Source organism: Mirounga angustirostris, unplaced genomic scaffold, assembly GCF_029215605.1.
Source record: "Mirounga angustirostris isolate CCGP_5_RB_7025 unplaced genomic scaffold, mMirAng1.0.hap1 SCAF_13, whole genome shotgun sequence".
Classification (NCBI taxonomy): Eukaryota; Metazoa; Chordata; class Mammalia; order Carnivora; family Phocidae; genus Mirounga; species Mirounga angustirostris.
The window spans coordinates 53,127,733-53,153,572 of NW_026991721.1; the positions used below are offsets into that span (position 1 = coordinate 53,127,733).

Consider the following 25,840-nt stretch of genomic DNA (forward strand, 5'->3'; position numbering starts at 1 on the left):
ACCTCCATGAGCATAAATCTGAGGCCTCCAGTGGCTGAGAGAGACGAGGGAGGTTTGGACATCCTTCCCTATTCTGCACCCTTTCCTACCCACACCTTCATTGCAGTTCAGGCCCCTCCTTAGGGAAGACTTCCCTGATCTCCTCTGCTGAGGCTAGGTTAGGCCCTGGGCCCCCTGCTATCACACTTTATCCTCTCTGGACTGTCCCCACCTGCGCAGGCCTGTCCCCAACGTGAGCCAGATGGGAGGAAGTAAAGATGGCAGCCACCTAGGGATTCAGGGATCCCAGCTTCTAAGCCCAGCTTTACCCTGATTTACCATGAAGCTTTGGGGGCTCACTTTCCCATCTGTAAAATGGGGCACCCCGTGTCACTGTCAGGGCTGGGAAGAGACACATTCTATCCTTGGAACCAGGGCCCAGAGGATGGCCATGACCTTTCTCTCCCAGGTACCCCCACCCTGGGGTCAACACCTAGCAGGGCAGAGTACCTGTGATTTGGGAGGGCCAAGGCATCTGGGAGAGGGGGTGGCTTTGGGGGAAGATGTGCCTCAACCTCTAATGCAAAAGACAAGAATACAACCATACTACTTTCCCTCGACACTTTATAAACCTACCTAAGCAAGATGGTGCCTGAAAAGAGCATCCAGATCGGCCTGGACTTAGCTTTGTGGACAGACTGGGCTCAAATACCCGCTCTTACAGGCTGTGCGACTTTGGATGTGCCGTGTAACCTTTCTGAGACTCAGTTTCCCTAAATATAAATGGGGACCTTACTAGTCCCAGACAACTGGTTTTTATTGATATTCGCTGTCCCATCCCTAGCCTCACTTTCTCCATCTGAAAACTGGGGACTTTGATGGTACCATTTCACAGGACTGCCTAAGGGTCCGGGAGATGAAGGAGGAAGCGCAGCGCGGATAGGAGAGAGCACAATCAGAGAGGGGAAGGGACCTGCCTGGACTCGTCAGAGGGGATGGCCGCGGTGTGGGGAACCCCCTCTGTGGCCGCCCCAGGGCCAGAGAAGGGTCATTTCCTTCCGCGTTCAGCCCCGCCGTCACCTCTCCTGTTTGCTCACCCTAAGTGCGGCGGCGCCGGCAACGGGAAAACGGGGCCAGGCCGGATTTCCTCTGCGGACCTGCGGGCTCCTGGAGCTCCCCCCGCCCCACTCCCGCCCCTCCGGACCCCGCGGGGCCACGAGCTGCACGTGCGGCGGTCCGGGCGGCCTCGCCCGCCCCGCGCTTCCTTAGCGACCCCCCTCCCTCCCGGCCCTTTCATCCCGCCCCCTGCCACCCCGCCCCTTCCCAGCCGGGGTTCCCGCGGAAAGATGCTTCAACCCCTCGCGCGTTCCGGAGAAACCGAGTCACGCGGGGGCGCGCCGGCCGGGCGCTAGGACCCCGCAGCTTGGCCGAGGGGGGGGCGTGGTGGGGCGGGTCGGCGGGAGAGGTATTTAAATTGGAGCCCGAGCCGCCCCCTCGCGGGTCGGGTTCCCGTGGGGCAGTGGAGCAGCCGTGGGCCTCCGCGGGCCGTGACCCCGGGGTCTGGCGCGGGGTGGGGCCGTGGGGGGGCAGGTTTGCGCAAGATGTGCCGGGGCTGCGCGGGAGAGGAGCGGCGGCCGCGCTGAGCCAGGTAGGAGCCGCCCCGCGGGCGAGGCTGCCGGCCCCTCGGGGAACCGGCTGGCCCGCGCCCCTGGAGAGCGCGGGGTGCGGCCGGGCCATCCCGATGCCCCCCTCCGCCCCCCAGTGGGCCCCTCCCGCCGCCGCCCCCACTCCCCGCGCGGAGCCGAGCGGGACCCTGTCTCAGCTGATCTTTCCCGCGAAGGGAGAGGCCGGCGTTCCTATTTGACAGATGGGAAAACAGCGGCCAAAAGGCCGGCACTTACTTGCCTGGGAACTCACAGCTAGTCAAGGGCGGATCAGGATTTGAATCCAAGTCTCCTGCTGCCCTCGGACTCAGGCGGGCCGGCGCTTTCCATCCCACCGCACCAAATAGCTTGCCCATCTCTGGGTGGGGACTGGGGGGGCACCCACCTCTCCCTGAGGGGTTCTGAAGCCGGCCTTCTTCATGAATGGTAAGATGTGAGGGACCCCCACCCCCACCCGAGCTGCCTGAAATTCCGCCATCACAGCTACATTCCTTTGGGTTAAGGTCTAATTCCCCCGTGGGATGCACATGTCTCCAGAATGGGGCTTGCCCTTAGTGATTCACTGCTTGGTATGAACGTCCACAGCAGCTCTCCCAGGACCCTACTGTGCTGGTGACTGGGGCTGAGAGGAGGGAGAGGAGCACCCCAGAGCCCAGCCCTGTGAGCTTGTCTGTTTATGTGTATAGGGGTGGGGGTGGGGGTCGTTGGAGGTGGTTAAGGAGGGAGATCTTGGCCTGGTGTAGTGGAGGCAGACAGACCAGATTCTGACTCCACCTGCTATTCACTGCCTGTGTGACTTTGGGTAAGTCACCTCTCTGAGCCTTGTTTTCCTCCTGGGCACAGTAAGAGTAGTTCTATAGAGGAGGGAGCAGGCAGCTCAGCACCTAATGGAGAAAACACAGCATTTGGGTCATGTAGACCCGGGCTAACCCCCACCCCCTAAATGCTTATGAACTATGGGCTAAGTCACTTTCTGAGCCTCAGTTTTCTCATCCGTAAAATGGAAATTATGATAACCACCTTATTGCATTGTGACTTCAATAAGATAATACAGATCAAGTGCTTAGAACAGTGTCTAATGCCCTGAAATAGTAGGGACAGCCTTATTATAATAGTATAATAGGCATTGCCTTCCCCCATCCCCCCACTATTTCTCTCTCTCTCTCTCTCTCTCTCACACACACACACACACACACACACACACACACACGGATATTCTCTGGCATTTGGGAGGCCAGTCAGAGTCTTAAAATGTCTCCTGCCTTCTCTTGCCTAGGCTACTAGTCGGCAGGCCTGGGGCCTCCCTCCTCAGCGTGCCTCACCTGGGCCGTTCGGCCCTCCGGGTCATTGTCCACGATGTGTCCAGGACACCTTCACAGCCACTCTCAGCTCCATCATCACAGTGGCTGGGGGAAGCCAGTGGCAGAACAGCCACCAGGCGACCTGCTGCACAGATGGGACACTGAGGCACAGGGAGCACAGAAGCAGTAGTGTCTGAATGTAAGCCTGGGTCTAAGTGACCACAGTCCTCCCTCTTGAAAGTGAGTGGCCCTCACGGGCCACACAGCGAGTCGGGGACACTACTGAAGGGGGCCCGCAGATGAGATGCCAGGGCAGAGGTCCACGGGCTCCGGGGACTTCTGCTGGATGCACAGGTGCCCACCTTGGGGGTAATTTGTGAAATTTGACAGGCGGAAGAGGGGCGTAGTGAGGGCTCCTTTGAGCAGCCCTGCCTTCAGGTTCAGAACCAATCCAGGTCCTTCCTTGTCCTGACCTCACAGCCCCCTGAAGTAGAGCTTCTACCCCTCACTTCGCCATTTGTTCAATAGATGTTTGGTGAGCACCACTTAATAGACCCCTGTTCTCATAGAATCAGAAATAAATGAACAGGAGGGGCTCCTGAGTGGCTCAGTTGGTTAAGTATCTGCCTTCGGCTCAGGTCATGATCCCAGAGTCCTGGGATCAAGCATCCTGGGGTCCTGGGATCAAGCACCACATCCGGCTCCCTGCTCAGCGGGGAGTCTGCTTGTTCTTCTCCCTCTGCCCGTCCCCCTGCTCCTTCTCTCTCTCTCTCTTTCAAATAAATAAATAAAATCTTAAAAAAAAAAAAAAGAAAGAAAGAAATTAGCAGGAAATGATCAATGCAAGGAAACAAAATGTGTGGGAATCTGGGGGATAGCATTCCAGGCCCTGAGGCAGGAATGCACTTGCTATGTTTGAGGAATGGTGAAAAAGCTAGAATTTGGTAAGGGCAGGACAAATGGTAGATGTGGTCAGGGAGGAGATTGTGTAAAGCCTGGATTTCATTGGAGGTTCTCAAGCAGTGAGACCCATGCTCTGATATATGATTTAAAGACGTCACTCTGGCTGTGTGTGGAGGACAACCTGAAGGGGGTCAGGGTGGAAGCAGGTGTTGCTGCTTTCGAGACCCAGGGTTGTGGTGGTGCCTCAGTGTGGGGCAGCAATGCAGGAAGGAGGTAGCAGACTCAGGGTCTGTTTTTCAGGCAGAACAGACAGAACCTGCTGATGGGGGGGCAGGAGTATGGCAGGGAGATGAAGACAGAGTCAAGAAGGACTGCTCTTGCCAGTGTCACCTTGTGTCAGTTCTCAGTGCCTCCCTGGCCTGCCCGGTGGTGTAGATAGTGAGTCCTCTTTGCCCTGGGGTGCCTCCCTTAGGAGCCGGGGTCAGAGGAACGAACCACGGAGTGCTCAGGTGCTGTGCTCACTTGAAGCTCAGCATCTGTGGGAACCTGGAAGATGAGCTACCCAGACTTGGGGAATCAGAGAAGGCTTCCTGGAGGAAGCGATATCTAAGCTGAGACCCAGAGGATGAGGAGGCATTCAGCACGAGAGGGCGTAGGAAGTGAAGGCTTGGGGCGATGCAAAGGTGCTCACAGAACTGAAGGAAATAGAGGCTGCCAGAAGCCAGAGCAGGAGAGGGGAGACAGTCAGCCATGAAGCTGGGGGAAAGAGCTGGGGTGGGCAGGCACACTCCCCAAGGAGTGTAAAGGTCCCACTGGAGGTTTCCATTCAATTCTGAATACACTAGCTTTCAAATGGGTTATGATGTTCTGCTTAAACAGCAGAACCAAATTTCCTATGAATGCAGGAGGTGAGAGAAGAGCAGCTGTGGGGGATGGGGTGGGCAGGGGGCCCATGGCCCCGAGCTGAACCCAGGGAATGGGGTTGAAAAGACACCACTGTGGCCCAGGCGTGTGTGGACCAGAAAAAGCCTCAGAGTAACCATCTTAATTTAAAATTCATCACCAGGACACTAGGGGATTCCAACAGTCAAAGACTCAGTCCTCAAAGATCCTATAGATGCCTCTTCTTCTAAAGCACCCTTCAGAGTTGCAATTCAGCACTCATTTATCGAGCACCTGTGGGTGACGTTCTAGAGTAGAGGTTAAGGGTAAAGATGGCGTGGGCCTGCCACTAGTGAGCTGTGTGACTTTGGTCATGTTACTTGATCTCTCTGAGCCTCAGTTTCCCCATCTGCAAAATGGGAATGGTAATCATAGAACCAAGTCCTTAAATTACTGTAAGGATTAAGTGAGTTAATACCTTGAAGTATGGAGAAGAGTGCCTGGTGCATAATAAGGGCTCTGTAAAGGTACTTTCATACAATGCATCTCATTTGATGTTTACCAAAACTTAGCAAAGTTGGCATTAATCTCAAAAGAGGAAACTGAGGCTCAGAAAGGTGAAGTGACTTGTACAGGTCCCATAGCAGGTAAGTGGAGGGAAAGAGAGAGCAGTCAGTTATGGGTGACTGAGTCCAGTGCTCTTGGAGGGCTTTATGTGTCCTTCCTCGTGAACACTCTGTATGCATCTGGTCACTTCTGTGCATTTATTTGTGACCCCAGTTCCCAACACAGAGCCAGACTTGAGGAAGCATTCAGTTAAGGTGTGAAAGAAAGAGAGAGAGACAGAGAGAGAGAGAAAGGGAGGGAGGAAGGAAGGGAGGAAGGAAGGAAAGAAGAAAGGAAGGAAGGAAGAAAGAAAGAAAGAGAAAGAAAGAAAAGGAGAAGGAAAGAGAAAAGAAAGAAAGAAAGAAAGAAAAGAAAGAAAAGAAAGAAGAAAGAAAGAAAGAAAGAAAGAAAGAAAGAAAGAAAGAAAGAAAGAGAAAAGAAAGAAAGAAAGAAAGAAAGAAAGAAAGAAAGAAAGAAAGAAAGAAAGGGACTTGATGTGTACTCCTAGCAGTTGGGCCAAGTCCTCAGTAAGTGAGCCCCTCGCAGCACTGGGCTTTGACTTTGCGGTCCCCCTCAACGCCACCTTGGTTGTACATAGAGAGAACACCAGCAGGCCTGAGTGGCCCCCTGCGCTGGTGGTAACTTCAGTGAAAGTAAAGGGCCTGGAGCCTGCTCCTGGGGAAGTCCGCAGCAACAGTGCTGGGGGCAGGGCAGGCCTCCTGGCGGGGCTTCCTGTCAGGGCTCCAGGCCCAGCCTTCAAACAATGGCAGGGACTCCAGAATCAGAAAATCAAAAGAAAAAGGGCAAAATAAAAGTCTAGGGGTGGGGAGATTGAGGAATTCCGTTTGGGGCCTAAGAAACTGAGATGGGGGACCTGCTTAGGACCTGGGTGGAAATGCAGTCAGAGGCCTAGCTCCCCACCTGACCCCACCACAGCCCTGAGCTTGGCTCCAGGCAGCCCTTAGAGTCCCTCTGTCTCCCGCTCACCCCCTGCAGGCAGTCTTCCCTCAGGTAGGGTCTTTTGAAACCCTGATCTGACCAAGTCACCCACCTGCTTCAAAACTCTTGCTGCCTGGGGTGACAGCCTAGCTCCTTGGCCTGGCACGAGAGGTCCTTTGTGGTCAGCTGCAGACCCCAGCATCCACGGTCATTCACGGCACCTTTGGTCCAGCTCTAGCTGTGATCTGGGGCTCGCTGAAGGCAGGCACGGGCAGGATGGGAGCGATGGGGGCTGGTAGAGGAAAGGAGCCAGGGGTCTTACAATGTTTCCCTTTCCTCCCCACCCTCTGCAGAGCCATGAGCCACCAGATCCTGCTGCTCCTGGCCGTGCTGACCCAGGGCCTGGCCACCTCCCAACAGGGAGACAAGGTGCCCTGTGAGATGGTAAGAAGCCCTGCCCAGGCGGGATAAGCCCCCCAGGGTGTCTACTGCCCCAGCCCACAAGCCAGAAGTCAGGGGAGTTAGAAGAGGAAAGGGAACACATTTAATGCATTTAACCCTTGCATTTCATGAGTACCTACTAGGATGTTTAAATACTTGATGTACTCTTCATCCTGTCAGTAAGTACCATTATTCCCATTTTATAGAGTTGGAAACTGCAGTTTAGAGAGGTTAGACGACTTGTTCAAGGGCATTCAACTAGGACCAGTGGGACTGAGATTGGACTCTATTTCCCCCAGCTGCCCCTGCAGGGCAGTGGACCCTCGGGGTGATCTAGAATATATGTATGTGTGGGGAACTTGGGGTGGTCTAGCCGGGTCCCTCATGGCCAAATCCCCTTTCCTAATAGGTCCTTGACTTGGGCCCGTCTGCTGCTTCCCTGATGGGATGCCTCTCACTCATTGCTACCCAGATCAAATCCTGCCTCCTCCAGAGAGCCCTGCCCGACCCCTCCCAGGCTGATCTGGTTCTGTGTGCCGTTTTCTGGACTCTCATACTGAGCACATGGGGTAGTTGGTGAATGGGTCCAAGCCTGTTTCACTTGGTAGACCAAGAACTTCTTCAGGGCAGGGACAAGGTTTGATTTACTTTTGTCCCTTTTTCTTACCCTTGGCCAGGGGGACTAGCCCTGAAGTCACTGGGACCCTGCAGGATACAGGGAAAAGGGACCACGTAGGTCCCCTTAAAAGGCCGGGCAGTCACTGAGGTCAAGGCAGGAGTGGGGCTGGGGAAGCGACAGGCCCTCCAGCAGCCCCACTTGGAGCCGGGACTGGAAGCTTCTGACACAGGTGGGGCAGCTGCCTCTGGGAGTGCTGAGAGGCAGGGGCCTGCAGCCCTTCCCTGGGGTTGGCCATGCCCTGCTGTTACCACCTCCCTTCTTGCTCCTCAGAGCCCTTCTGAGATTCCCAGATCCCAGAATAATCAGCAGAGGAGGCCTCAGACATTCCCAAATGCAGCGCCACATTCTGCCTGGGGAGAGAGGCTCAGAGAGGTGAAGGGCCCGGACCAGCCCACAGGCAGAGGGAGGCTGGGTGAGCTTTGGATTCTGGGTGGATGATAGGCAGGAAAGCACTTTCTGAACTACTGTGGAAGATCAGTACAGGGATTATGATCATTTTCAAAATAGTAAAAAGAAATTGCCACACACTAAGGGCTCGTGAGGTGCCCCACCACACTGAAGGCTTTCTCTCCTTTTATCCTGCAAATAACTCCTCTTTTCAGCGGAGGAAACCAAGGCTCAAAGAAGAGATGTGACACACCAGGGTCATACAGACAGGAAGTCCCAGAGCTAGGACATGAACCCAGCTCTCCCGAGCTTATGCTGGCCACTGCCGGTACTTCTTTCTACCCTGTTGCCCTTCTATGCACAGAAGGCCAAATGGAGTTGGGTGGCAAGTCCTCTTCCTTCCTTAAAAAAAAAAATGGGGGCAGTGGCATCCTGGCATCCCAGAGAGAGTGAGTAGCAGGTTGTCAAGGGTAGCGCTGAACTTGGCTATGTCTGTCATGCTGGAGGCTCCGAGCTCAGGGAGCCATGGGCACCTTTAGAAAGAGTTCTGAGAGCGGCCCTGGCCTTCAAGCTTCCTTCTGGATGGGCAGCCCGGTGTTGCCCTGCCGACCAGCGGCCCCCACTGGGCCTTGTGGGCACCAGAGTAGAAAGCAAGTCTTAGGCCCTGGGCTTGGCCAGCTTTGTGTCCTGGCTCAGCTCTCAGGGGCTGGTGTCTTGGGAGCCTTTGATATGCGGAGATGAAACGGGGTGTGGGGTCTCGTGGATCCCAGTACAGTGCCCCCCACACAGCAGATGCTCAGCAAATGCTGGCTGGTACTATTTACCGTGTAGAAGGAGTCAGCCTGGGTCCTCGGCTGGCACCAATAGGGAAAGGAACTTGGCTGGTACTCTGGAGCCTCTGACTAATCTGGGGGAAGCTCACCCCGGGGTTCAGCAGGGTAACTAATACGTGCCGGGATTAAACGAGGCCAGGGCTCTGTGCACTCAGCCACGGAGCCTGCCACAGAGCTGGTGCTCCATGACAGGTGGTCCTGCTATTCCTTTTGCTGTTTCTTCCTTCAGTCAGGATGGTCCAGGGAGCTGAGGAGAGGGAAGAGGAGGCCATGCCCAGTGGCCTGAGCTGGTGGAGAGGTTGTGAGGGAGGAAGCCAAGAGCCAGGCAGGGCTGGCAAGGTGGCTGGGCTAGGCTTGTGGTTTAGAGGGGAGCTCAGGTGGCCATGGGCCTCTGAGGCCTCGAGGAAGCTGCTTGGTTGGAGTAGGTAGGGCCAAGTCCCTGGACTATCAGGAGCGGGAAGAGTCACCCAGGTGCCTGATGAAGGCAGTTCTGTCCCCCTCCCTTCTCCCGCACTCCCCTTGGAGCTCTGGGGAGGAAGCCAAGAGCTGGGCCAGGCAGGGAGCACCCCCAGGCTGGTGTTCCTGCTTGGGGGGGGGCCCTCCGCCACTCACTGTGACCTTGCACAGGTCACTGCCATCTTCAGGTTCTGTCTCCCCATCAGGGAAGTGGGGGAGCCAGAGTCTTTTTACTCTAATGGTCAGTTAGAAGACATGGATTGTCTCTTTTCTTTCCTTTCAGAGAGGTGATTGATTCAATCCCTGAGTCTTTTACTAAGCCAGTGATGTCCGTGACTCTTTCATTCATTAAAAAAATGTACTGAGCACCTTTTGTGGGCCAGGTCCAAGGTATCCACACCAATCACACCAATCCCTGTTAGCTCTGAGCTCCCTGCCTGGCAGGACCCACACAGACTGTCACAATCAGAGGCCAAAGCTATGAGAGAGGGAGCACCGGGGTGGTGAGAGCCCAGAGGAGGCCCCACCTGCCCGGCTCAGTACACCAAACACCAAGGTTCCCCTGCAGACCTGGGGGGGGGGAGGGGGAGGGATAACCAGCTCAGGGAACAGCAGGGAGGAGGCCCAGAGGTAGGTGAGCGAGGGCACAGAGGGCAGTGGTCAGGTGTGGTCACTGCATATGCGCTGGGCTGGAGTGGGGTGGGAGTGGGTTGGGTGGAGAGAGGACAGGTCAGCAAGAGCCACAAACAGCCTTGAACCCTGCTGAATGTCCTGGATTTTGCCCGGGAGGGGTGGAAGCAGAGAGTAGCACAGAGTGAAGGCTTTCTTTTAGCCATTGCCAGGCATTAGGCAGGTGGAGGGGTCAGAAGGGGCCGGTGATGTAGAAAGCCCAGGGCGGGAGTGGGCCTGAGCTGAGTGGTTGTGGAAGTCAGACCCTTTCCTGAGAAAGGCTGGATTCCTGGGGTCTTTGAAAAGGTGAGAGGGAGACTATATTTGCACAGAAAAAAAATCAGGCTCTGGAAGGCACATGTGCTTAGAAGAATGAAGTTGGCCTTTGGTTGTGAACAGATACGGGTTCAAACCCCAGCTCTGCTGCTCCTCAGCTGGGTGACCCCGGAGCCCCCCCACCCTCTCTGAGCTTGGGTTTCTGAACAGAAGGGTGATCATATTTGATGTGCGAGCTCTTGCTCTTGTGAGGCTCCAGGGAGACCATGGGCCTGAACGTGCTAAATAAAATGTAAAACGCTGAGTGGGTGCTGGGGAAGGGTGCTGCTTTCTGGATACAAGTAGCCTGGAGTGGTAATGGGACTTGGTGAGGCTTGCATAGCAAAACCGTAGTCTTGTCACCCAAGAATGTGGGTTGGGACCTTGGCCATCTTTCCCCCGGCTTCCTACCCCCACTCCCATCTCCAGGGGCCAATCTGGACCAGGCCATGGAGGGCCAGCCCACTGATGGAGGTGGGGCAGGTGGAAGCAGCAGAAAGGAGGTCTCAGCTGGGGGTCCGTGGCGAGAAAGGCAGGCACCGGGACCCGGAGCTCTGCCCCATGGAATGAGGGCTGGAATGAGGGCTGAGGGTAGGAGGCCAAAATAAAAACCGGTGAGAGGAGTGCAAATTGCATTTTGGAAACATTTCTCCCCAAATGGTTTCTGGTGTAACAGCCGCTGGGTAAATTTAACTATCTGGGCCCATAAAAGGAACCCAGGATGTGACCCAGGAGGCCCGAGGTTCCAGCTCGACCCTGCTGTTCACTGGCTTGGGGTCCCTCCAGGCGATATATGGCTCAATTTCCTGTGAAATTGGATAATAGTCAGTATAGGGTGTTTTGTGAGTTCGTTTGTCTTCATATCTGTCTTTTCTGTGTCTGTGTATCCATCAAACTTTCTTAAGTCCCTCTCTGATGCCCCGCATAGTACTGAGTGCCAGAGGTGGGGGCAGGGAGCAAGATAGGGATCGTCCAGATGTGGGAGGATTGGGCTGCGGGGGGAGAAATGTGGAGCACCTTGGGAGCCAGAGGAGAAGCCTAGCTAAGCCTGGCTGGGGTTGGGGAGGGGCTTGAGGCATCCTTCCTAGAAGGTGTGTCTGGTTCCACCCCATGCTGTAGTCCCACTGCTCTCCCTGTCCTCCCCAACCCACCCCAGGTCGACAAGGAGGTCTCGTGCCAGGGTCTTGGCCTGCTCCAGGTCCCCTCGATGCTCCCACGGGACATCGAGGCCCTCGACCTATCTGGAAACCAGCTGCGGAGCATCCTGGCCTCACCCCTGGGCTTCTACGTGGCCCTTCGACACCTGGACCTGAGCACCAACGAGATCAGCTTCATCCAGACAGGTGTCTTCCAGGCCCTGCCCCACCTGGAGCACCTCAACCTGGCCCGTAACCGCCTGGCAGCGGGCACCGTGCTGAGCACCCCTGGTCTGGGCCCCCTGCCTCGTGTGACATCTCTGGACCTGTCGGGGAACAGCCTGTACAGTGGCCTGGTGGAGCGGCTGCTGGGGGAGGCGCCCGCCCTGCGCGCCCTCTCGCTGGCCGAGAACAGCCTGACCCGCCTGGCCCGCCATACCTTCTGGGGCACGCCTGCGCTCGAGCGGCTCGACCTGCACAGCAACGTGCTCATGGACATCGAGGACGGTGCTTTCGAGGCCCTGCCCCACCTGGCCCACCTGAATCTCTCCAGGAACTCCCTCACCTGCATCTCCGACTTCAGCCTCCAGCAGCTGCGAGTACTTGACCTGAGCTGCAACAGTATTGAGGCCTTTCAGACGGCCCCCGAGCCCCGGGCCGAGTATCAGCTGGCCTGGCTCGACCTGCGGGAGAACAAACTGCTCCACTTCCCCGACTTGGCCGCGCTCCCGAGCCTCATCTACCTGAACGTGTCCAACAACCTCATCCGGCTCCCTGCAGGGCCACCCCAGGGCGGCGAGGGCATCCACGCACCTTCTGAGGGCTGGTCGGCCTTGCCCTTCTCGAACCCCAGCCGGAACGCCAGCAGCCACCCCCTCTCCCAGCTCCTGAATCTGGATTTGAGCTACAATGAGATCGAGCTGGTCCCCGAGGGCTTTCTGGAGCCCCTGACCTCCCTTCGCTTCCTGAATCTCAGTCGGAACTGCCTGCGAGGCTTTGCGGTGCTGCGCGCCGGCTTCCTGCCTTGCCTCGTGCACCTGGACGTGAGCCACAACGCGCTGGTGACGCTGGCGCTGGCCTCCAGAGCGCTGGGGTCCCTGCGGACGCTGCTCCTCCAGGACAACGCCCTGCAGGACCTGCCCCCGTACACTTTTGCTGGCCTGGCCAGTCTGCAGAGGCTGAACCTTCAGGGAAACCGGGTCAGGCCTTGTGGGGGCCCGGGGGAGCCTGGAGCCCTGGGGTGTGTGGCCTTCTCTGGCCTCTCCTCCCTCCGCATCCTGAACCTGGTGGACAACGAGATGGAGCGGCTGCGGGCGGGGGCCTTCCTCCACACGCCGCTTACCGAGCTGGACCTCTCTGCGAACCCCGGGCTGGACGTGGTCACAGGGGCCCTGGCAGGCCTGGAGGCCTCCTTGGAGGTCCTGGCCCTGCAAGGCAACGGGCTGGCCGTCTTGCAAGTGGACCTGCCCTGCTTCAGCTGCCTTAAGCGTCTCAACCTCGCCGAGAACCGCCTGAGCCGTCTGCCCGCCTGGACGCAGGCCGTGTCCCTGGAGGTACTGGACCTGAGGAACAACAGCTTCAGCCTCCTGCCCGGCAGCGCCATGGGTGGCCTGGAGCCCAGCCTCCGGCGCCTCTACCTGCAGGGCAATCCGCTGAGCTGCTGCGGCAATGGCTGGCTGGCCGCCCAGCTGCACCAAGGCCGTGTGGACGTGGACGGCACCCAGGACCTGACCTGCCGCTTCGGCTCCCAGGAGGAGGTGGCCCTGAGCCACGTGCGCCCCGAGGACTGTGAGAAGGGGGGGCTCAAGAACGTCAACCTCATCATCATCCTCACCTTTGCGCTGGTCTCGGCCATCCTCCTCACCACCCTGGCCACCTGTTGCTGTGTCCGCCGGCAGAAGTTCGGCCAGCAGTACAAAGCCTAGAGAAGCCGGGGGCGGCAGAACGGTGCAGCCGGGAGACCTGCCCAGGTGAGCCGGGCAGCTGGAGCCCAGCCGGGGGGGGGGGGGGGGGACTGACCCAAGGTCACACGGGGTCTCCACATCCCAGCCCAGGGCTCCTTTCCTCACGTGCTGCTGTCCTGGTAGGCGACCCACTTCCCAGGCCACACGTGTGGTCCGGCTGTGGAGGCCAGAAGTTGGCCAGTTTCAGGAGTGACAGAGAGCGAGGTCGACCTGCCCGATCAGCAAATCTCGGCCAGGCATCTGTTTTGTGCCCCATCCTGCTCCGGTGGAGGAGACACACCCCTGCCCTGAAGCAGCTCCGAGTCCTGGGGGGGAGGGGGTCGCGAAGCCACGCAGTGACCGCGCAGAGTGGAAGGCCAGGGCTCCGGGGCGCTGCAGCCCCAGCTGGCGCGGAGGGTCCTGCCCCGCCAGGGCCAGAGCGCAGCAGGGGCGAGACCAGGGACACTTGTCTGAGACGTGCCCAAGCGGACTGTGTGTCACATCTTCCCATGCTGACTTGCAGCTTCTCTGGCGCACGAAGAGCTTGTGAGCGGAAGAGCAGCCACGTGAGTGGGTCCTGGATCCGGCTACGGGGCTGCAGCAGTTCCTGCGGAGCCTGGGCTTCTGGCCCCAGGGCCGACCATTCCACTTCCTGCTCCGAACTAGCTCTTTCCCTGCCCAGCACTCCCGGGGTGCGCATACTCACCCCAGTACTGCTCTAGGCCCCCAACGCAGGTGCCCTGGTCGTCCCTAGCGCCCCCACCCTAGCTGGTGAGCCAGGAGTTAGGACCTTAGGTACCCGGTTCTGTTTTGCCCCAGGCTTGCCGGCAGCGGGAACAGGTCTGCCTCTTCAGGACAGCCCTCTGAGGTGGGGATTAACCATTTTACAAGAACTCCAGAACTCTCCCCCCAGGGTCCTGCAGCTAAGAAATGCCAGACCTGAGATTCAGGCTCAAATCCGCCTGTCTCCCCGGCCTGACCTTTGCCACTGCGGGGGCAGTCGGCTGTTAGGTGGACAGGAAATGGCCCCATATCGAGGGAGCAGGGCCTGGGAGCATCCCGTGCCGCAATCCCCACCCACTCCTCTCCCTCCTCTCTCCTGGGCAGGCAGACACAGGCTGCCTCCTTCTCTGCCTCAGTTTCCCCTATTCCCTCGTTTGCAGACTGGTGTGTGTTCACCTTTTGCTCTTGCGTTCCCTCTTCCTCCATTGAGCACAGTCTGGAGTTTGAGACCGGGGAATCCAACCTCCCCATCGCACAGATAGGGAAACTGAGGCCGAGGAAGAGACTGGCACTTGCTCAGAGCTTCACAAGCCAGTGGTAAAGCCCGTGACCCAAGTGGATTCAGACCTCATTGGGGGTGTGAAGGGGACTTGGGGGCTGGACCTGAGTGATTGCCTTCTCTCCCAGCTGCCCTATCACAAGATAACACTGGCTCCAAACGCTTTCGGGTCCTTGTCATGCAGGGACTTTTCCCCCCACCAAAGTGGGTAGAAAAGCCCATCTAGATATAACCCCCTATTCCCCATGCCCTTGGAGTCATGGGCTGTCCAGGAAGCCCTGGGGCCAGCCCAAGAGCCTCTGTTGTTGTCTGCACTATCTTACCCATACTTGGCCCGTGGTCTGGCTCGTGATGGTGCTTGGTAAAGTGTGAGACAATGAAAACACCCTTCTCTCTGCCCCGTTTTATAGACAAGAAAACTGAGGCCCAGAGAGGGTCAAGCACTCAGGGAGTCAGTGGCAGAGCCGGGGCTAGAAGCTGGTGTCCTGGCCTCAGCCTGGGGCCCTGGTGGCGTGTGGGACAGCCAGGTGGACCCAGTCCTGGTTGGAATCACAACCACAGGTGCTCACTGCCCAGAACACTCTTCCCCAGGCCTGGAGGGCAAGGTGTGGGCCCCTTCAGGCCTGATTTTTGAAAACACTACACAATGCTGCTCTCACCTCAAGGAGCCAGGCCGCAATTCCCGCCTGGGGACCAGCTCTTTGTATAACCCACATGAATGTATTAAAATATAATTTTGGAGAAACAGTGTGGCCTGCCAGCTTCCTCCTTGCCGCGGATCATTGGCATCACTGCGTCCACTTGGGCTCCCTCTACTTCCATCCCGGTCTTTGAATGCTCATGGCGAACCCCATTGAGGGGAGACTGGGGCTCTGGGTCCTCACCACCCTGGACCATGGGGCCTCAGCCCTCATTCCCCTGCCACACCTCTGACCCTCACACTCAACGGGTCCTGACCCCACCCAGACCTTCCTTCTTGGGTAGCTCCTGTTCTCACCTTCTCTCTGTGCTCAGCCCCCTGCCTCATGGTAGAAGCCGTGCTATCTGTCTTGCCCACCTCTGGGGCCTCCCTCTGCAGCCTCTCTTCTCTCTTCACGTCTTCCTTTCACACCGTGGCTGTGCTGAAGTCTTGCCTACCTGAAAAATAGTAAAAAGACCCTTAAACCACTTTCCCTTTCCTCCTCCTTACTTGCTGGTGAAGTAGCCCCCTCCTCCTCCCCTCCATTCTCAACCCACCCCACGTGCCTTTGCCCTCCCTTCCCTGCACACTGCCCTGGCTGAGGTCACCAAGGATATCCTTTGCTGAACTCTGTGTTCTTTCCAGACTGGACCTCCTTGACCCCTCAGCTGCGGGGGTCTCTCACCCCATCCTCCCTGTCCCCCATGCCCTCCCCTCAGCACACTCTCCTTGGCATCTAGGCACCCCCGCCCCACTGGTTTCCATCTTGCTCTCAAACCGCTCCTTTTCGGACTCTGCTATGTGCTCATCTTCCTCAGGGCATCTGAGTGGTAATCACCAGGACTCTGTCCCAGGCCCTCTTCCCTCAGGAATGTCATCACCCTCATTGTCGTAACCACTCCGTCGCTCTGATGATGCCCATATCTCTGTCTCCAACCCCAGCCAGCCCTGAGCATCCAGCTCTGATACCTGATACCCAGAGGCCTCCCCAGCTGGAGAGCTAAAGGTCTCCCAGGGGCCAGAGAATTGAGCAAGTGGTCAGGCTGCAGTTCAAGACTGACCTTGAAGAAGAGCATGCCTGGTTTCTGGAAGGGAACTGGAGGGTGACGGTGTGGGCTATGAGGTCTGGGTGAAGGGACAAGAGCCACCTCACCTGTGGTGGGGGTGGGGGTGGGGGGCGGGTGAGGGCCTCTGAGGTGGGGTCATGAGGGCAGGGAGTTCCCCCACCCACCAATTTGCAGACCCCTGTGCCTATCCTCCTGTGGCCCTGTCTCCCCTTCTCAGCTGCCTGGCACCCAGACATTACCCCCTTTGTGGGTGCCTATCTTCTCTTCCCTGCCTCCTCTCCCACAGGTTCCAGCTCAGTAATGCTCCACCTCCTCTAGCCCCAAACATCGTGGAGATTTCTCCAAGGCAGCTTCTCCGGGCTCTGACCTCTCACCTCCCAGTTCCTACTCCAAAGGAAAATTTTAAATGCCTATTTCATAGATGGGGCTGGGGGTGAGAAGGCACGTGACTCAGTGGCCTGGCCCACAGTAGGTGCTCAGTGAAGGCCTAAGGGAAGGCAATAGCATGGCCGAGCTCAGCCCAGGACCTCCACACCAGCTGGAGTCTACCAGGTCCCTGACCCCTTTTCCTGGCAAACGGGAGTTTGCTTACCTGGCCAAGACTTCCAGCAAGGCAGAAATTCCTGTTTTCAGCCAAACATGGACACAGCTGCCAACTAGATCATCAGAGCATCCGGCAGGCTCCAGGGAGAGGGGAGGCCCTCGTCTCCCCACGTCTCAGCCTGCGGTGCCGGGTCATCCAGCCCATTCAACTCAGTAAGCTGCTATGGCACTCCTGGAGGCTCCTGGGCCTGGTGGGCAGGAGGGGAGGCAGGCAGCACTCACGGCCCACTAGCTGCCTTGACTTCTCAGTCCCCTGGGCGGTCACCCCCCCACAACATGGCCCAGGAGCCACAGTCTGCTGTCTGTGCCCCTGTCCTTCAGGCAGCTCACAAGGGCCCTGCGGTCCATCTCTCTCTGGCTACCTCCAACCCTGTGCTCAGAGCTGACAATTAGTGACCACTTCCGGGTCAGCCCTGCACTGAGCACTTGATGTACATTGTTATATGTAATTCTTGCCATCTTTGAAGAGATTTCTGTTATTATCAACCTCATTTTAAAGAAACAGAGGCTCAAGTTCCCACAGTGGTAAAGCACCAGAGCTGAGACTGGAACCCGGGTATGCCCTGCTCCAGAGTCAGTGGTCTTGACCATGGGGTTCCCCACCTCCCAACACCAGGCTCTCTCCCATCTCCTCCATCTGAAATGTCTCACCTACCCGGACCCACCTGCCAAACTCCTGTTTCAACTCTGGCCTGTACCACCTCTTCTGGGGAGTCTGCCCTCATTTCCCTCCACAGCCCCAGGCTGCTGTGGGCCACAGCGGTGGAGATCCCTGCCTCATCTGCCACCAGACTAAGAGCTTCTACCTGAGTCCTTTCTGTGTCCCCAGGGCCTGTGAACCAACACAGAAGGTGAGTTCAGAAAAGGTTTCCTGAATGCAGGACCCCGACCCTGCAGGACTTAAACACTTATGGGGATTAAGATCAGCCCTCAGAAAGAGAAGGGGGCAACGGGCTTCTCAGACAGATGCAGGGGACACAGGGGACACAGAGGGGGGGATGCAGGATGTGGGCAGCCTGGCCAGTGAAGAGGCAAAGGAAAAATCTTCTCTCAACATCCTCTACCTCCCATCACTTTCTTTTGCCCCTGGGACCCTGTTTTATCTTCTTCCTTTCCTCCTTCCCTGACTCTTCACTTCTCCTTTCCCTCCCTTGGTCGTCTCCACCAATCCCCCCCCCAACCCAGAAGCAGTTGGGGCTGTGGTGGCTCAGAGTGGGGAGGGGCAGAAGGGAGGGAGGCCAGAGCTGTTTATAGGAACTGGAGCAGCTCCATCCATCAGCTCTGTTTGGAGCGGGAGACCAAGCATAATAAATACCTTGGCTCCTCCCCAGCTGTGCTTTTCCTGAACTTGGCCATTCGAACTCCAAATCTCTCTGGCCCACTGGTTCTCAGGACCCAGCTCCCACCCCACCCCACCCTCCTCCCACCTCCCACCAAGCCGCCCTGGAAAGATCCCTGCCTCTGGGACCAGAAACGCAGGGCTAAGTCTAGGCTCTGCTTTGGCCGTAAGGGCAAGTCCTGCCACTTGTCTGTGCTTCCACTTCCCCATCCCTAAAATGGGGTCATAATCACTGCCCACCAAAAGCACAGTGCTGTTCACTCTTTAGGCCTGAGTGGCTTGAGCACCCGCTCTGTGCTGGGCCCCGCAGGGTTCCTGGGAACAGTCAGACAGGGCCTCTGCCTATTGGGTGGAAGGCGAGGCCACACCTCATCACAAGCGGGAAGTGGTCAGCGCCACGAGGGAGGTCCAGATTTTGTGCTCGGGAAGATTGTTTGCAGCAGGGAGCGGCCCTTCCAGCTGGAGGAGAGCAGACTTCGAGGACATCTGGGCTGGCCAGGCAGGGAAGGGTAGGATTTCAACACTCGGAGGTGGGGAGAGGTTCTTCCCAGGCAGAACGAACGGGAACCAGCAAACCTGGGTCTGGACGGGGCAGAGAGGAGTCTCCCGACTTTGTCCTCTCTGGTTCTTTAGCACCTTCCACCCCAACCTTCCAGCCTTCTGGAATCTTCTTTCCTTCCCTGGAGAGCTTCCGACTCATCCAAGTCGTGGACGTGTTCCTGAAATTCTGCAGTCATGTCCCAACCACACCCACCCCGCACACACCAAAAGCCACCCCAGAAAGTGGAAGACCCAGATCAGGGGAAACATCACTGGCCAATAGCACATGTTTCTGGAATGAATAAGGGAATACATGCATAAAGGAATGAATGGAAGAGTGAGTCAATGAAGAGGAGAATAAATGAGTAAGTGAATTACTACATTCAACTGACATTTATTTTTCTTAAGCCCCTGCTACACACCACGTTAGGTGCTGGGCGTACAAGGTCCCGCCCCTCGCTGTACTCGCTGTCTGCTGGAGGAAACGGATGTTCACACGGGGCCGTGGGCACACACACGCGCGCACACACGCACACACACGCACACACGGATAAGGACAGAATGGCTATGCGGGGAAACGAAGGGGAGGTGTAACTGAGATGTCCTCTCTGAGGACGCCAGCTGTAAGCCGAGCCTGGAGGAGGACTTAAGAGGAGAGAGTGGATAGGGGCGCCTGGGTGGCTCAGTCGTTAATCGTCTGCCTTCGGCTCAGGTCATGGCCCCGGGGTCCTGGGATCGAGCCCTGCATTGGGCTCCCTGCTTGGTGGGCAGCCTGCTTCTCCCTCTCCCACTCCCCCTGCTTGTGTTCCTGCTCTCGCTATCTCTCTCTGTCAAATAAATAAAGAAAATCCTAAAAAAAAAAAAAAAAAGATGAGAGAGTGGATTAATAATAGTCCTTTTCGCCTGTTGCCCTCATTCCTGTGGATTTGCCAAAATGCCCAGGAGAGTAAGAACCACACTCTAGATCCTGAGGCCAATTTTCATGTCCTGAAAGCGGCCGCCTACACTGGGACCCTCTGTCTTCTCTCTCTCTCAATGCCTTGGCTGCCCTATTCTAGAATCATGGAGAAAAATATGGAAGGCCACATATAGATTGGTGGGAGGGATGGCCAAAGGAGGGGTCCCAGGAGTCAAGCATCGTGGGGGGAAAGGGGCTAGGCCACAGGGTAAGAGTCCCCTTCCAAAGGCCCTTGCTTTGTAATTTGGGGGAGGGGCGGGGGTGGGGGCAGGCAACATGGGCTTGGCTCCCTCCTCCATTCCTGCACCACCCATATTAGCTTGCACCAACCCTCCTCTTTGATCCTAGGTAACTTGAAACATTCTCATATCTATGTGTGTTTAGTAACACCTTCTGTGTGTTTTCTCTATAATTATCATTGATAGACACATTTAAATTATATGCAAATACACATGCATGTATCATTGTTTTATAAAAACAGGATCATGGTAAATACATTTTCCTGCATCTTACTTTTTTTATTCAACAGTACTTCAAAGAAATCCCCCCCCAAGCAAACTGATATAGCTCTAATTCTTTTTTTTTTTAATTTTATTTATTTATTTGACAGAGAGGGAAAGAGAGAGAGAGAGGCAGACAGGCAGAGGGAGAGGGGGAAGTAGACTCCCCGCTGAGCAGGGAGCCCGATGTGGGATGACCTGAGCCAAAGGCAGACGTTTAACGGACTGAGCCACCCAAGCGACCCTAGCTCTAATTCATTTTTGACAGTACATAATATTCCATAGTGTGAATATTCCATAATTTATTCAGCTGTTTACCACTTGAGAGACATTCACTTTTTAATCTTTTCTTGCCATTGTAAACATACTGCAAAAACATCCTTGTTCATATGCCCATATCTCTGGGAGTTGTACTTTTGTCAGATAAGTTCTTAAAGCAAAATTCTAGATCAAGGGATAGATATTATATATATGATATAGATGATTTTAATAAAGCTTACCTTTAAAAAATACAGTAATGTTTCACCTTTCCATGAACAACTTATAAGAGTATCTTTTTTGCATTTCCCTGCCAGAAATGCAGGTAATAGCTAAAGAGTGGTCTGGAGAGTGGTCACCCATTGTTACTTTAAATCACATTTCCCTATTGCTGGATCTGAGTAGCTTTTCCTTTGTTTGTTTGCCATTTGGATGAACTCTTCCATGAATCACCCGTTTTTGTCCTTTGCCCATTTTTCTGTTATCTTTTCCTTGTCAAGGTGTAAACCTCATTGTACAATGTAGTTATTCAACTTTAGCACTTTTGTAACAAATGTTTTCCAAAGTCTCGTTTGTCTATTGACTCTGCTTATGTATCTGCCCCCCAGTGTTTTGGGGCCTTGCTTTTCCTTTAGAGTTCTCGATTCGATTGTTTCACTCAGATTGCTCGTATAGTCTCCTAGTTTTTTTCCTTCTTTTATTTTTTACATTTAAATCTTTTAAGTAATCGGAAATGTATTTTTGATTATGGAGTTGGGTGGTTGGTCAAATTTTGTTTCCAGGTGAACAGTGATTGTGCCAGCATCATTTATTAAATAATTAAAAGTTCACTCTGTCAAATGTTAAATTCTGATATATGTTTGGTATCTATTTCTGGATTTCCTCCTCTGTATATTTCACTGATCTACGTCTATTCCTATACCAATACTCTAGTGATTGATTTTAGAGTTTGTTCTGATATGTATAAGGTAAGTCCTCTTGCACTGCTATTATCTTCCATAATTTTTTTTACTATTTTCAGGCATTTCTTCTTCCAAATAGACATTTCATGCTGTTTGGAATTGATCTGGGGGGGGGTTTGACATTTCTGTGATATCAGAGCCTCCCATCCAAGAGTATGGTATGTCTTTCCTTTTGTTCAGAACTTGTTTTCAATCCTTCTACAAGATTGTATAGCTTTCTTCATGTGGGCCCTATATCTTTCTTGTTAAATTTATTCCTAACTATTTTGTACTTCTTGTCAACATTATAGGTGGAATATTTTTTTCCATTTCCGTTTTGATGTGCTTATTTTCAAAACAGAGAAAAGAGATTGGTTTTGTATATTTATCTTGCACCTAATAACCTTATCAATTTTTCTTCACTCAAATAAAGTTTTTTGTTTGTTTCTTTTGGTTTTGCATATGTTTTTGCTTTCTGTTTCTCTGCAGAGACTCTTGGGTTTTCTAGGTATACAACCATTTACTGACCTCACTGCTCCCACAGCTCCCTAGATTACCCTCCCCACAGCAGCATCTGCCTCAGCCAGGCCTCTCCTTGCCTGGCCTGCAGCCAGGTTGCAGGGACCCCCCCCCCTGCCCACCATAGAGCCTCTTCTTCCACGTCCTCTCTTCCCAAGACTTGGGGCTCTCATCCTCTGTCTCCCTGATTTGCAGGAGCAGAGTGGAGTTGTGGGTGGAGGGAGCTCAGAATCCCTGCTGCTTTGTTCCACCCTAACTGGAATTCTGTCCTCCTCCTAGAGCAAAGGTTGAAAACTGGTGACCTATGGGCCAGATTTAGCCTTTAGGCATGCTTTATTTGGCCCACACAGTGGTTTGTTAAAATCTGGTTTAGGGGCGCCTGGGTGGCTCAGATGGTTAAGCGTCTGCTTTAGGCTCAGGTCATGATCCCGGGGTCCTGGGATCGAGTCCCACGTCGGGCTCCCTGCTCAGTGGGGAGCCTGCTTCTCCCTCTGCCTCTGCCTTTCTCTCTCTGTCTCTCATGAATAAATAAATAAAATCTTTTAAAAAAAATCTGGTTTAATTGCCAACATTTAAAAATTGGAAGAATTGTCTTATATGAGAACATATCATATCTGGCTTTCTAATTTTTCTTAAAATCCTGGGAAATCTGAGAACCTGGACCCCAGCCAACACGGCAATGAGTGGCCCAAGCTGTGGAATGGTATCTCCTACTTAGACTATGAGCTTCTCGAAAACAAGGTGTCATCCTATCCCCTCTATACTCCAGTACCTGACACAAAGCCTGGCTCCAGGGGGGGTCATGAAAGTTCGATTTCTTTCATTTTGTATCATGCACACATTTCAAGAACACGTGAAGGTAGAGTCTCTTACAGTAAGTGTTCTGACATTTATTGTGCCGTGGACCCCTTGGCAGTCCGTTGAAGCCTACAGACCCCTTCTCAGAATAAGGTGTTTTAATTTGTTAAAACAAAAAATACACATGATTACAAAGGAAATAAATTCTGTTGAATGTAGTTATCAAAATATTAAGAAAATAATTGTGGGGCGCCTGGGTGGCTCAGTTGGTTGAGCGACTGCCTTTGGCTCAGGTCATGATCCTGGAGTCCCAGGATCGAGTCCCGCATCGGGCTCCTTGCTCAGCGAGGAGTCTGCTTCTCCCTCTGACCCTCCCCCTCTCATGCTCTCTCTCTCTCTCATTCTCTCTCTCAAATAAATAAAAAATTAAAAAAAAAATAATTGTGACTGAGTAATATATGTTTTTTATTAACTTCAAATAATGAGATCTAGTGGTAGGTCTAATAACTACTGTAATTTCAAAGCACCAGTGGGTATGAACAATATTTTAAGAGATCTGCAACAACTGTAACAAGGTGTGAAAACATCTGTAATTTTTGTTGGTGAAGGGACTGCTAACGTAATAGGCACTGCTAATATTATGGGGGTTTGTACAAGGTCTACACTCATGATGGAAAGAACTATTACGTTTCAATTCAAGGCTAATGATGAAAATAAAAATGTAGCTTTTTTTCTCATCCAAGTTCCCAGACCTCAAGAATTCCACCCGTGGGTCCCCTGGATCTTAGTTCAAGGACTCTGCTTTGGGGAGAAGGAGCTGATGGCAGCTACAATGGAACCACACCCCACAGAAGCCACCCCAGTCTTGGGTGTTCTCATGCAGGGTGGGGGTGAGGTGTAAATTAGATCACTTTTCTGGAGGGCTCTTAGGCAATATGTTCCAAGAATCTTAAAAATGTGCATCTGCTTTAACCTAGCAATTCTGCTTCTAGGAGTTTATCCTAAGGAAATAAAGATGTAGCCAAAGGAAAATTGAGTGTGAGGATGTTTATCGGAGCCAAGTACACATCCAGCTTTTGTGGGACCTGAGTTTCTACAGTTGAGAGGGACCCTGCAGCTGAAGCTTCATCATCTTCACATAAATTGGCCCAGTCATAGCATTAGCAGTCATAATCTAAAATTAGAAATAACCTAACACAGCCAACAATTGGAGCTTGATATAGTAAGTTAGAGTATATCTATACAAGGGAATACTGATCAGTCATTTAAAAAGATATGAGGGGCGCCTGGGTGGCTCAGTTTGTTAAGCATCCATCCGACTCTTGATTTCAGCTCAGGTCATGATCTCAGCGTTGTGAGATCGAGCCCCTTGTTGGGCTCTGTGCTCCATGGGGAGTCTGCTTGAGAATTTCTCTCTCGCCCTCTGCCCTTCCCCCCACCCTGCTCTCTCGCACTCTCAAATAAATAAATAAATCTTAAAAAAAAACCAAAAAGCCTCTAAAATGATATGAATATAGAGGTGTATTTACTGACATGTAAAGACGCTCAAAACATAGTATGAAGTGAAAAAATAGGTTATAAAATATGTGTAAGATCGTTAAAATAACGTAATAGTTATGCGTGATAGGATGTTAAATGGGACTTGTCCTGTCTCAGAATCGCTGCTGTCCCCCAGAGCCTCAAAAGTAGCACCAGACTCAGCCAGGAGGACTAGAGCGGAGCTGGTGATGTCCTCGCCCCCTTCACGGGCCTCCGGCCTAGCAGCAGGCACCGACCCTGGAGAGGAGGATGGTTGCGGAGGCTTTCTATGGGGACAGTTGTCCAAGCTCCCGGCATCACCCCACATGGCTCAAGCCACGCAACCGGGGCTCCCCGGGAGCTTAGAGGACACAGAACCTGAGCCCATCTCTTGCATGGAAAGGTTTGAAGATGAGAGGAGGGTGGCAGCCACCCTGGTGGTCGCCTAAGGTGGGGATGGGGGCTGCAGTGCGAGCAGCTTGTGCTTCCAGAGCTTGCCAGCAAAAGAGAGGAATATTTCCTGTGGGATCTACTGGGCCCAGTGCACAATGGCTGAGTGTGAGTCATCCTGAGAGACCTCTGCCTGAGATGTCTGCCCTGCCTCTGCAGAGGGACTCTTCAGCAGGTGTGGAGAGAACAGGCTCTGGGGGTCAGCCAGGTGCACGTCCCCTGAGCCCAGGGACTAGGGGGAAGAGGCCACAAAGGAGGTTCCGCACAACCCAGAAAAGTGTTAGTCTCATGAGAGCAAGGGCCAGAATGTGTGCATCTGCCACCCAGAGGGGTCTAACGCCAGTTTACAAAACCCCCTTCTGAGCAGATCTAGCACTTTCCTTTACCCTCCCCTGACCTCCACTCCACTCTGAGCCTTGATTCAAAGATACAGAACAGAAAGAGAGGCAAAAGATCCGTCCTTTCCTTACCTCAGCTGTCTGAACTCCGGCTGAGAGCAGGAGGGGAAGAGAGGAGCATTGAGAAACTCAGGTTGATTCATTTGTTTGCTTGTGCAATTGAGGTATAATTTATAGATGGTAAAATCCACCCTTTGTGTAGAGTTCTAGGAGTTTTGATGAGCATATACAGTTGTGAAGCCAGCACCACAGTCAAGATATCAAACTGGCCATTGCCCTGGAAAGTTCCTTTGTGACCCTCTCTAGCCAACCTCCTTCTTCATCTCCAGCCCCTAGTAATCACCGATCTGTTTTCTGCCGTAGTTTTGCCTTTCCCAGAGTGTCATATAAATGAAAGCACACAATATGTAGCCTTTTGAGTCTGGGCTCTTTCACTTTGTACAATGCACTTGAGGTTCATCTACGTTGTTGAAAGGATTGAAGTTCCCTCCTAGTACTGAATGGTGCTCCATTAAACGGAGGTACCATTGAGTGTGCACCCAACCATTCACCTCTCGAAGGACATTTGAGCTGTTTACAGTTTGGGGCTGGAATTATAAATAAACCTGTTCTAAACACTCACATACAGGTTTTGGTTCAGACACACATTCTCATTTCTGTTGGGTAAAACCTGGGAATGAGACGGTTGGGTCCTAAGGCAAGTGTATGTTTAACTTTCAAAGCCAATGCCAACCTGTTTTCCAAAAGTGATTGTTTAATGTTTAATTCCCGTCAGCATCGTGTAAGACTTCTAGTAGCTCTTCATCCTCACCAACACTTGGTACCATTGTTTGTTGATCTATTTAACATGATCTATT

General features: G+C 53.9%; 1 protein-coding gene across 8 annotated transcripts; it reads left to right on the forward strand.

Annotated features, from left to right (window-relative positions):
* The first annotated feature begins 1,446 nt into the window (after window positions 1-1,446).
* LRRC32 (leucine rich repeat containing 32) lies at window positions 1,447-19,512 on the forward strand. 8 transcript variants are annotated; one of them, XR_010406973.1, is made up of 5 exons: window positions 1,447-1,627; window positions 6,628-6,718; window positions 11,211-13,160; window positions 17,381-17,615; window positions 18,737-19,512. XR_010406973.1 is itself a non-coding variant. In XM_064576896.1 (4 exons), exons 2-3 carry the CDS (start codon window positions 6,632-6,634, stop codon window positions 13,113-13,115), a joined length of 1,992 nt encoding a protein of 663 aa, XP_064432966.1. In that variant the 5' UTR covers window positions 1,447-1,627; window positions 6,628-6,631; the 3' UTR covers window positions 13,116-13,160; window positions 17,381-19,512. The 8 variants fall into 8 exon arrangements, 6 of the variants coding, with proteins under 6 accessions (XP_064432966.1, XP_064432965.1, XP_045750436.1 ...); XR_010406974.1 differs by having other exon boundaries at window positions 18,760-19,512; XM_064576896.1 differs by having other exon boundaries at window positions 17,381-19,512.
* The last annotated feature ends 6,328 nt before the right edge of the window (window positions 19,513-25,840 follow it).

Coding starts and splice junctions, on each gene's coding strand:
- LRRC32 (XM_064576896.1), top strand. CDS start 6,632: ATGAGCCACCAGATCCTGCTGCTCCTGGCCGTGCTGACCCAGGGCCTG. Junction 6,719..11,210: donor ACAAGGTGCCCTGTGAGATG/GTAAGAAGCCCT, acceptor AACCCACCCCAG/GTCGACAAGGAGGTCTCGTG.